General features: G+C 41.2%; 1 protein-coding gene across 6 annotated transcripts in view; it reads left to right on the forward strand.

The window, feature by feature from the left end:
• The window catches only part of PAX3 (paired box 3), a 79,082-nt gene that overhangs the window by 50,476 nt on the left and 16,239 nt on the right, over window positions 1-12,367 (forward strand). For 4 of the 6 annotated variants that reach the window (XM_053951468.1, XM_053951472.1, XM_053951467.1 and 1 more), the window contains one exon: window positions 3,797-4,002. In XM_053951468.1, the coding sequence (XP_053807443.1) occupies window positions 3,797-4,002 (206 nt within the window). The remainder of the gene's footprint in view (window positions 1-3,796; window positions 4,003-12,367) is intronic. The other 2 variants (XM_053951470.1, XM_053951471.1) reach the window with 1 other exon arrangement.

The following is a 12,367-nucleotide window of genomic DNA, read 5'->3' on the forward strand; positions in this document are numbered from 1 at the left end:
CACCCCAGTGAGCCCCAGGGCTGGCACAGTGAGCACCCCAGTGAGCCCCAGGCCAGCAGAATGAACACCCCAGTGAGCCCCAGGCTGGCAGAATGAACACCCCAGTGAGCCCCAGGCCAGCAGAATGAACACCCCAGTGAGCCCCAGGCTGGCAGAATGAACACCCCAGTGAGCCCCAGGCCAGCAGAATGAACACCCCAGTGAGCCCCAGGGCACAGTGAGCACCCCAGTGAGCCCCAGGCCAGCAGAATGAACACCCCAGTGAGCCCCAGGGCACAGTGAGCACCCCAGTGAGCCCAGGCTGGCACAGTGAGCCCCAGGCTGGCAGAATGAACACCCCAGTGAGCCCCAGGCTGGCACAGTGAGCACCCCAGTGAGCCCCAGGGCGGCAGTGGCGCAAGGGGGAAACTCTGTGAAATTAATCTTGCTTAAAAAAAGAACTGAGAAGATGGATGTGTGGTGGGTAGCTAGCTAATAAACTGCTACCAAAACCCTCCCTGGCCTTTGCTATTTTTATTTTTTCTTTCCTTGGCCTTATTTTAGTGAGATCCAAGCTAGACAGAATTAATTCTGGTGGTTACACTAGGAGGAAGAGCCTGTGTAATATGTTATTAAAAAATGTTACAGTGAATAAAGAGCTGCCAGAGAAGTTCTGCTCACACAGGTCGCAGGATGATCACCTCTCCATGATAACCCCTCTGCTTGCCTCTGTCAGGTGCACTGTGTTGCAGCCCTAATGCATGGGCTTTAAATGGTTGTCATGTTATTGTTATTTAATTATTCAAATGAAATGTCTTGCTGGGAGGAAGAACAGTCCACAGAATGACCTCTTGTGTGTCATTTTGTTGTTCGGTTTTTGCCCCATGTGTCTATTTACAGTGTTTGGAAAAGGAATGGTTGCAGAACTCCAGGTGACCGAATGCCTGTGACATTGGGCAGTGGGGCTTTGCATTTGTGGTGAGAATCAGCATGCAGCAATTCCTTAGGCCACCAGATAGGTCATGAGCAGTTAAAAGACAAATAATTTATCTTTAATTCTGTAATTCCTTCTTTAATTACTGCCTCTCCCATTTTGAGCTGTATAATAAGAGGGGTTCTGGTGATCCCAAGGAGCCCAGCCAGGCAATCTCCCATGGCAGTGATTCTCCTTATATTTATGACTTGAGGGCTTGGAAAATTAGGAGCATTGACACATTTAAAGCTTAGTGATATGCATGTGATATATGTTTTGTGTCTGTGGAGGTGATGGATGTAGAAATAACCCAGCTAAAATCTCACCAGCTTTGCCAGTGCTGAATAATATCTTTGTATGTCATGGAAATCAGCAGACCTGTTAGTGAGATAGTGCTTAGAGAGGGCAATGCACTTTGACTATATATATAAAAAATATATATTGTTTGTCTAAAGGCTGAGGTGTATCCAATTTTTGTGCTCAGCCAGTACTCTGACCCTTCTCACCTATACAAAAGTCTAATCATGGTATTTTAATAAGAAAAAAAAAAAAAAAAGAATAAAGGCTTCCTTGATGATAGTGATATTTAAGAATACTTTGTAAGAAATAAAACCAGTACTCTTTGTAGTACATACATATCCTTTGAGAATACATTTGTCTGACTTTCATATCACAGGACAAATAAGACAAAAGAAACCAATGTTTTCAATAAAGCTGCACATATCAACTAGGCCTGGCAAAAGTTAATGCCAATAAAAGCAGATAGATATGAAAATAAATTCATGTGATATACATTTTCTCCCTGCTTTAATTTTATTACTTCCTCTTTAAATTCTTGCCTTTGATTATACATACTGTTCTGGACTCTTAGATACTATAGAGTTGGTTTTTTTATTGGTTTACCTTTGTTCCTTTTATATACTGCTTAATGAAATATAAAGTGAAAATGAAACAAAGTCAGGGTTTTTAGTTCCATGTTCTTTTGCAGAAAGGAATGAGAGCATAGGGAAACGTCAACATTTTGCTAAGTTTTTATAAAACATTTTAAAAAAGATTATGATATGTCTCCTGATACTTCCCACTCAGTTGGGAGGGAGTTCCGTTCAGGAATTTAGCAGTAAACATCCCCTTTAAATTGCACAGTTTAAGCCAGCTTTTTATAGGCATATACATAGATGTGTGAAGAAGCTGTACTCATACATGAGTCTGTAAGAGCATAGTGGAGTCTGTAAGTGCATTGAAAATTTCCTGACATCTTGGGGTTTGACTTCCTTTTCTTTTAACTCATTGTACACAATTAAAGGCAGCTTTTGTCAGGGAAGTTGTCTCCAAAAGGGACATTTCTGAGCTCTGTTTCAGACCTCACCACACCAGGTGAGGGAAGAGTGGTAGCCAGTGTGACCCTGGCAGTGTGGCTGCTGTGCTCTCCTCCAGCCTAGCTGGGCAGTAAGAGCTGTTCTGCTTGAGGTGGGTGATTTGTATCTGAGAGTGACATTGGGAAACTCTATTTAAAATAGCCTATATTTCTTTTTGCTCTTGAATGACAGTGTGGAGCCATCCTGTAGGGCTGTAACTTGGCAGTTGCTGAGGAAAGCAGGTGTCACTTGGCGCCCTAGCTGAGAAGATTTGGGATTTGTCACTAATTCAGACAATGTATAAGGTTAATTTTGGGATACTCTAGATTGCCTGTTTAATAAGAACTGAACTTGAACTGTTTAGGATAGGCTGTTTGTGCTGGATTCCCCTTTGTTCTAGAGAACAATATTCTCAAGAATGAGAACCTCTTAGTGCAGTCTTACTTGGGACAAAGCTTCACTGCAAGTAAGAGACTCTGGGAGTTGATGTTTGTTCAGTATATTGATGCAGAGATCCACAGGAGTTTCTCTTTATGTCTGTGTTTGCTGGGTCCAAGATATTGATGCTGTCTGGAAAATGAAGACACCTTTCACAAAAGAGCCACTGGTCTAGCAGTAATTGTTCTTTTTTATTTTTTTTTCTTGGTGTGCAGAAATTGTCTGAAAAAGCACTGTGTTTCTCATGCTCTAAGTAAACAGATTAGCTGTATTTATTAGCTGAAACAGCTTGAGTGAAATTGGAAATGTAAGATAGCTAGAAATTAACCTGGTGGGGGGTTTTAGCTGGAGCTTGAGAAACAGTTTGCTTCCAAATAAATTACATTAAAAGGATTATATTAAATCAATGTCTATATCAATAATTTCTTTGGCATTGTTGAAATAGTAGCAGCAATTCTTGTATTTCCATTGAACAAGCAGTTTCAGCGTCGCTGGGGAGTGTCTGCCCTCTTTAGGTGGTTTCCCTTGAAGACTCAGGCAAGAAGGAATGCTGGTTGCCTGGACAGCAGCTGGTGCAAGTGAAGACTGGCTTTGAAAGTCTACTTTTTTGGTTCATTACCATTTACTGGAGAAAGTGAGTGTGGTTGGGTACTGGAAGAGGTTCTGCTGCCTTCACAGTTACTGCTCTGGGTTCAGCTGTAGCTCGAGTTCACTTGATGGCCAGGGGAAACAAGCAATGCTGCTGGGATCTGTCTGGCCCTGTCTGTGATCTCACTATCTGCATGTCTGTGAAATCCAGAAAGAGTTTCCATATTGATTTCTCTACAAACTGCTGATCGCAAGAGTTGGTATCCCCTTCCTGGGTCATGGTCATGCTGTACGTGGTTTGTTTCTTGCTGACTTTTCTCAAGTTCTCACTTGGGGTTTGTGAGGGGGCTTTGGTCCAAGACAGCCTCCATATGAAAGGATGTCATTGATTGATTCAACATTCTGCCATTTTTTCTCCTTAACTAAAGCTAATTTTGCCTTTTTTTTTTCTTTCTTTTTTGAGCATCAGCACCTCAGTCTGATGAAGGCTCTGACATTGATTCTGAACCAGACTTGCCTCTAAAAAGAAAGCAGCGTCGCAGCAGGACAACCTTCACAGCAGAACAACTGGAAGAGCTGGAAAGAGCTTTTGAGAGGACACACTACCCTGACATTTACACCAGGGAAGAACTTGCACAAAGAGCCAAGCTCACAGAGGCTCGTGTCCAGGTATGTATAATACAAACTGCCTAATGAGTTTCCTTTTCTGTTAGCATGTGAGTCCTTTTATATTCCTACATGATTCTGCTCTGGAGTAGAAGGAAAATGCAAAACAACATTGTTTACAGCTATAGAGTTTTTACATCTGTACATGGACATTGGTTTTACAACTGTTTAAGAGAACTGCTTTGAAAAAGCTTTTGTGTATTCCCATTAATTGTTCCATACCTACCATGAATATAGTGCAGAATCTTTGAAGAGGAAGAAAGTCTGATATCCCCATTTGTTTGCTTTATCCACTTGACAGCACTCTTCATGTAACAGCTCAGCTGTTGGGCCAGTTTATAGTTACCTAACTGATTTCATCTGTTGTTGTCTGGGTCTTCCAGACATTAAAAAAGGAGAGAAAAACATTTTTTAAAGGAAAATATGTCTACAGAGCCATGCAAGGGAACAAGGTGGTTGGTGCAGTATCTACAGTCCACTTTCAGGTTAGATTTTGAAGATGACTTGGTATAAATTCTGTAATATCTCTTTTATCCCCACTCTCACTTTAATTCAAAAGAAAATAAGTGCTCAAATAACTTCTAAGTCTTCACAGCCTCATGTAGATCTGCGTTGTCTAAAACAAGCTAATGTACTAGAACAGTAACATGGAGTTGATTTAATTTTTTTAAAAGAAGCATGAGCCTGGATTTTTAGCTGTCTAAACCCGGGAAAATAGCAGCCAAATTATCCCGGAATAAACTGCACCTCAGAGTTCAAGTTTTGATTAGGACTTCTCCTGTTTAACATGAAAGAAACACATGCTGTGAAAAGTTTAATACTGTAAGCAGAATCTTCTGCTGCTCTTTCACCATTTGACATCTATGAATTGCTAGGGAAAGTATGCCCCTTTTAAATCAGTCTGAGTTGCAAGTATTACTAACTAATGTGTGGTTGGGTGACAAGCAAAATGTTGAAGCATGTGATCTGACAAAGGAAGAGAAATGAGTGGTGACTTGTGGTCTGACCAAGGATACAGGTGAATTTGGTTTCTTTGGTAGAACTCTTATTATGGTTTGACCTTTGAAACTCAGCCTGAGGCATTCAGACTGTGCAAGCTGAAACAAGCAATACAAAACACCTCTCTGACTTTTTAAGAGAATCACACCTATTGCAGCATGGCTGTATTATTGAGCATCTGTCTTGAAAGGTTCAGACTTTTTACCTGCTAAATGTTTTCGCAGAAGACTTCACGCCACATTTCTTGTAAGTGTTTATTATGACTGTGGGAGAAAATCAGATGTGTGGATGAATTTGTCTGGAAGGCAAACTCAGTTGTGCATGACTCTTTTCTTAACATGTTTACTAAGTGAAATGCTTGCAAAACAGCTCCATAGATAGACTTGGGCCAGGTAAGACCAAATCAAGCCCCAGGAATCATTTGCACACAAACATAACAAAGATAACTTGCTTCACATGTGTTGTTAGCAAGACGAATGGGATCTCGGAGATGATGTTTTGGTCTATGTTAGCTTCAGTGGAAAAATACGATAAAATGAAAAAGACCTTGTTCATGTTTTTCTAAATCAATGACCCACAGCTAGAAGAAAAGCAGAACTCTCATTAACATAACAGCTGTCTTAATGTGGCTTTAACCCTGTGACTTTTTGCATTCCTCATGGCTTCCTTGGTTCCCTCGAGACACATCCTGTCTCACACCACTCGTATGATCTACAGCCTCACGAATTCCCCAGTACCTCTGACATGGATATTTTACCTAACCCGGCATGGAAGAGAGTTCCCAGTCAATCAATGATTAAAATACCAGAACAAAACCTTTCTGGATTAAAGATGAGCTGGGGTTGAAGTAACCAGCCTGTGGGCAGTTTCCTAGTGCACTCCATCTGTCTGGTACACTTGAAGGCTGGCAGAATGATTTAGCAGTGGATTAAGGGATACAGGATTTGCCTTATCAGCATTCAGCACCTCTCTATAGGCCCTTAAAATAGCCACGTATTATGGGCATGAAATAAAAGACGACCTGTGAAAAGAAAATAACCCTAAGAGACTTGAGGCTGAGAGGGCTGGATAGACATACTGAAGTAGCATTCAAGCTTTCTTAGTCACACTTCTTTTTTGGTAACATTATGATAGAGATCAGAGATACCAAATTTTATATGGATATATACACAAAGATCTCTTTGACTGCTTCCCAATAAAGCATTATCTAAAAGAGCTGGCTCTTGCAGCCTGAATCCAGCTAAGCCCAGAAATTTATTTATTTATTTCCTTTGGAGCTGTAAGGTCCAATTTTGTACAGTTGTTTTATATTGTCTAGGCAGTTATTTAGTTGGTTACAACTGGATCAACCTTGCTATTCCCTCAGTCCCTCTGTGTACTACTTGCATCTCATGTTTTGCTTTCTCTACCCTGCCACCCTGTGCTTCCCCTTTCCTTCTGTTTCCTGAGGCTGTCTATTACTCTTGTGAAAGGAAGAATCTTACACCACTGAACTATGTTTTTTCTCACTTTCCCACTGCTGAAGGGTAACCAAATGCATGTTTCTAACCTGGTTGCTTGGAGGTGCCTCTGGTCTGAGATCTAGTGTAGAACATGTCAGCCCCTAAGGGGAATTTTTTGAGAGCTACAAGCAACTGAAAACAGACTTAACACTGTGAATGTTATTTGTGTACCTAATCATGGGAACAGGAAAGGCTTCTGGGGAAAGAAGTGTTCCAACAAACTCCACATTGTAAGAGTCACGAGATGTGTAACTATAATCATGGCAAATATTTTAACACTTGGTGTAATAATGAGTTAAAATACTCCCTGCAATTCCTCCTGCAGCACTTTCTACTCAAGGATTGTTGAGTCCTTTCCCCCAGTGTTTGAACCTAGATGTGATGTGGAGCCAGAACAACCTCTTTTGCTGCCTCTTCCAAAGGCACTTGCTCTTCTCTGCACACTAGATGCAGAAGGAAGAGGAGAGTTCTTTGGTCTTGTGAGTTTATCAGATAAAATTCAGAAAGATAAGCACAGTTCCAAAGGAGGATCCTTCCTTTAAAAAGACAGAAAAATAGCAATACTCTAGGAATGTGAAGTTAAATGTGTTGCATGTTTTGAGTAAAAATTGCAACCCGGCAGTACTTTACCTGTCCAGTTTAAAACCTCATTAAAACCATCATTATGTTGCAGTGCAGGTCCTCAAGGTCTGTGGCCTGTTTTTACTGACAATCCGAAGGCAAGTTTGAAAAGTGTATTTATCTCCAGCGTAGATCAAAGGGTCTGTCTGAGCTTCAGAGCTGTGGAGTTATGGTTTCTGTAACAAATGGTGCATCAGGAATGAAGTGGGTAGTATCTTTTCTGGCCACCTTTGATTCCCACAGCAGGCTTGTTTTTAGACCTGGACAAACTGGGCAAGCTTTGGCAGCAGCTTGGGCCTGTTTCAGATTGATGGTGGGGAGTGTTTACGTCAATCTTTTGGCAAAGGATTTTTAAATAAGGTTCAGGTTTGTTCTGTGGCTAGCCAGGAACCTGCCTTGGCCAACGGGGGCTGTACATGCAAGCAAATCTTCTGGGGCTGTGTGTTGATGGCAGGCATCCCAAATTGCCAGAAATGTGCTGCATGAGACTTGTGTATTGGACCCTGTTAAGGAGTGCCCCAGCTGTATGGATCCTTGGGGCAGGAGGCCCTGCTGTGAGAAGCAGCTGGCATGTGGCCCCCCTGTTTAATTCCAAAATGCAATGGGAAAAATTTGTTTGGATTCTTTTTCATCCATGAATAATGGTGAAAAAGAAGGGCAAGTAAGGAAGAATTCTGAATCATGACTATTTCCCACCCTGAAGAGTTTCTTCTCAGCCAAATCCCAGTTTTAAACTGATTTGCTTGAAGACATTAAAAAAAAAAAAAAAAGTTGTTTATCAACAGAGCATGTCTGAAAATTTAGGCACATCTCTCCAGGCTACTAGCATGGAATTGAATGTTCCCATGTCAAACTTGTAATCAGCTTATGCGCTATTGTAAAAACTTTATTATAACCTCAGCAAATAAGTCCCAAGAGCTCAGATGTCTTGAGTATCTAGAAGAAAAATTATTACCAAAAATGTATTTTAAGTGTTGTGCTTGGATGTTATTTTCTTTGCTTCACTGTGGTGCAGGGAGGGAAAGAGTTTGGAGAGGAGAAAGGGGAAAGGTGAGAGAAGTTAACACTCTTGAGCTAGTACTAAAGTTTAAAGGCTCTGAAGTCCAATTTCTCAGCTTTAGTAGTCTTTTCTCAGTAGAAAACAGTGAAAAGTACTCTCTGAGAAGTCACTGGGGAGGGGAATCTGTGCCAAAAAAAAGTCATAATTTGCTTTCAGCTCCTCTGAAATGGTTTGAGTATATACACTGAACTGCCCAGTCCTATGGGGAGATGGGGCAAAGGAATGCAGGATGGATTCAAGAGCACTCAAGACTCACTTTCATCAGATCTTTACAGTTATTCCTGATGTGGTTTATGGAGAATTTCTGATGCCTTTTCTTGAGACTGAATCTCTTGCATCATAAAAAGGCTAAAGAAAGAAAATGCTGTGTGGATCCTTGTAGTAGATAACCCTGTAATTGCAGGTCCCCCTTACCCTGTAAAGGGGAAATTCTTATGGTTAAATTAACCAACTGCATTCATATGCAGGCCCAAGAGGACATTTTTAAATATAAAGGAAAATAGGGATGTGATTTTGACTGCCTCTTTATGGACCCTGCTGCCTAAGGGCTCTAATTAGTGTCGCTTTAACTTATAAATACACAGTTCAATTTGCTTATTACTCAATAATTTTCAGAACTATTCAGCTGCAGATTTTTAGAAGTATTTCTGTAGGACTGAGTCAAAGTTTTCTCAAAGAAACCTAAGAGATCGGAGTATGTTGGATCACACTGGGAGGTGGTTGGAAGTCCCTATTCCCAGGCACAGTCTAGTGGCTTTTTGGTATTTTTTTTTTTTGTTTGTTTGTTTGTTTGTTTGTTTGTTTGATTTTGTGTATGATGTAATTTTGATTTTCTTAGCTTTGGGCTTTTTTTTTTTTTTTTTTTTGTTTTGTTCTGTTTGGTATATTTTCCCCTTTTATTCCCACCTCCCTCCCCCCAATATGTTTTCAAGGAACTCTGGTTTCTAGCACACTGATAACTCGTGGTATCCTAAGCAGCATCACTTCCCATGCCTATAAAGAGCAGGCTTCAGCAGGCAGGGAGCCCTCAGCTTTGTGACATTCCCTCTGGTGGCCGTGGCAGGCTGCTCTCAGCAGGATTTGGGCACACCTTTGGGATGCTGTGAGGGAACATGGTGTGCATCTGTATGCAGTGGACCTTATCCCTGTGAGGCTGGGGGCGTGCAGATGTTACAGTCAAGCTGATTTTTCAACTAGTTGTGTTAAAAAGCAATTATTTTTCTACTCTTTCTTCATCCCATGGCTACTCCCTGGCAGTCCTCTCCCTGCAGCTCATAGTGCTGATACCCTGGTGAGCCAGGAGGGAAACTCACCGTACTGCAAAAAGAAAGAGAAAAGGGAGGATAAAAAACTTATTTCCTGTGCATGCCCTCGAAGGGCTGCTGAAGTGAGTGAGGTCTGGCATTTATAGGGACTGTAGGAGCAGACCCTGAGGGTGTTTGTAGCAGTCACACTGCCACGTTTTGCAAAGGTAACAGAGTCAGCTCTGCCTGGGCTGGTGGAGCTCAGCTTTGTTTGCAATTTCCTTCTTCAGCCTCCCCCCTTCCCAAGGCACCCCTGCTGCTTCTGGCACAGCCCACACTTTTCCTGGTGGAACATCCGCTGAGGACTCTGGCTTATAGGATGGTCAGACTTTGTTTTGAACATATTAATTTTGTGGAAAGGGAGAGGTGGGGAATAGTAGGGTAGGGAAGGCAGTTAGCATGAAAAATATCATGAGGAAAAACTGAACGAACCCCTCCCTCCCCCCATCTAAAATCCATCTAAAATTAGAAGTGCCATTAACAATACATCAGTCTCTCGACTTTTGTGTTTCTGGCACTCGTGCTTGCAATGGTCAGGACTTTGTAGAACAAAATTTCCATGGGTTTTTTGCAACATTCACATCTTGAACGTTTTGCCCTGTTGAATCAGAGATCTTTTTGCCTTAAAAGCACATACAGCACTCTGTGTTTATGATCAGACTGTCGAAATGTCAAGGCTAATTACACTAGTGTGTTTCCAAGTGAATAAATGCATCTTCTAAAGAATATCCTGTTGGGATCAACAAAATAAGATATTGGCATGATCACTTGCAAACTACTTTAAGAAAAAAATATAATAAGAGGCAGGATCCAAATATCAGGAAATAGAGATGGAAGAAACCTGTTATTTACCTTACCCATCTACATTGGTGCAAAATACAGTTTTTATGTTTTGTGGCAGAGTGATTTCCTTTTTGGTCAGTCCAGTCCCAGGTGCTTGAAAAACTGGAGCCTCCAGTACTTAAAGTGCTACTTTCCCCCATTTTGTCGTGTATTTCATCCTCTTCAGTTCTATTTTTGAGCCATAAATGTTGGCCAGACTTTGGGATTCAAGTTTGTTTCCAAATCATCTGGATCATTTACATTCCATCATTGAAAGTGACATAGGAACTGAGGAGTCCAAGCCTCACTACGGTGAGTGTGACTTGGCTTCTGTGCAGACATAGTTTCTGAATGCTTGGGTCCCTCAGCCAAGACATGTTTCCTCTGTCCATTTTTAGATAGTTTAGAGTTTGATTTCTGTTGTGCCCGCTGCAGGGTTGGCACTTTCTCACAGGATGACACTTGGGATCTCCTCCAGGGGCTGCTTTGTACTGGAAGCATCCCTGCAGCCAGGTGATGATTGTGCCCCTCACAAGGAGTTTGTGGGAGAACAGGAGCATCCTATGGGGACGTGCTAGAATTGAAAAGGCCACTCATAAGATGAGGATTTTGCCATGTTGGTGGATGTGAAAATCTGTTGTACATAAGGGGACATTGTATTTAAATCAAACAAAAGAAAATATTTCCCCAGGTTTTTACAATATGTTTCTAAGCAGACACACTGGCTTGTGGTGACTGGATTTATTTTTAAGTCTTGGCTTGAGATTAGCAAAGTTTTCCAAGATTTCTTTAGTAGTAGTAGTGTACATGGATTTTTCATGATACATAAGGATTTAAGAAAAGAAAAAAATTCTGGACTCTTGAAATAGGTCAAGGCAACTGACTGTAGTCTAAGGGAAATATTATGATTAAAGACCCAAATAATTTCAGTTAAAATAACATATTCTGAATATGTTCTGAATTCAACATTGATAATTCTGTTCAACCTTCTGAATAAAGCTTGGGATTTCACTAATTGTAATAAGCATTACATAAAATATAAATAAAATACTTAGGTTTGAGTTATTTAGGTTTCAATCATTTAGTTTTTAGTAACTTTTTCTTGATTTGGTGGCTTTTTTATTTTTGTTTTCTTATGTGCCTCTACCATTCTGTAGTGAGGAACTTGTGTGGTATTAGTGGCAATAAGGCTTCCTCTGCAGTTTTGAACTTGTTCAAGGGGTTTTGGTGAGTTAATTTTGGACTAACTCTGGTGCCATCTGCTTTTCTGCCACCGGGGAAAGCAAGAGGCCAGTGCCAGAGGACAGTGCCAGTGCCATGTGACATGGGTGCCCATCAAGTAGCACTCATTTGGCACATCCCAATCACACAGGACTGAGGTGGCAGTACACAGCCTTGTTTCTGTGCAGCCCAGCCAGGTTTCTGCACCCCTGTAGAGTCCCACTCAGTATAATGGAGCTCCAGGTGGCAACAAAGCTCTGTGCCAGGATGTCCTTTTTGTGGCTGCTGCAGACTTTTTGATACCATTGAGTGTGTTCCTTTCAGAGATGTCTAATACATAGCTGCGGTTGTGGAAAAAATACAAGTCTATAAAATGAGCCAAAAATCTGTCTGTAAACAGAAAACCTTGCATTTATGTAAATCACTTACTACTGAATTAAAGTTTGGGATTTGACTCATTTTAATAAAGATCTTGAGTTTGAAGTCAAATGCTTATCTGTAGAGAAAATGAAATCTTGTTACCTCACTTTCCTGAGTGAAATACAATCACATATCCTAGTTCTGGTCGTGTTCCCAAAGCACTTGGAGATCATGAGATAACCCTCTTGACCTGAAGAAGAGAGAGTGTCAAGGCAAAAAGCCAGAGTTAATGACCTGGGTCAGCTAATTACAACAAGGTTTGCTGTTCCCTGATCACTCTTTGACCTCCATTATCCCTCCTAAGTGTTCTTTGGATCTTTAGCAAGGTCTCTTTCTTGCTCTACAGCCTGAATCTAGACCTGTCCTCAACTAGGGCTCATTGCAGGTTTTGCGTCTCACCCTGGTGCCTTGTCCCTGGA

The sequence above is a fragment of the Vidua chalybeata genome, chromosome 10 (assembly GCF_026979565.1).
Source record: "Vidua chalybeata isolate OUT-0048 chromosome 10, bVidCha1 merged haplotype, whole genome shotgun sequence".
Lineage (NCBI taxonomy): Eukaryota > Metazoa > Chordata > Aves > Passeriformes > Viduidae > Vidua > Vidua chalybeata.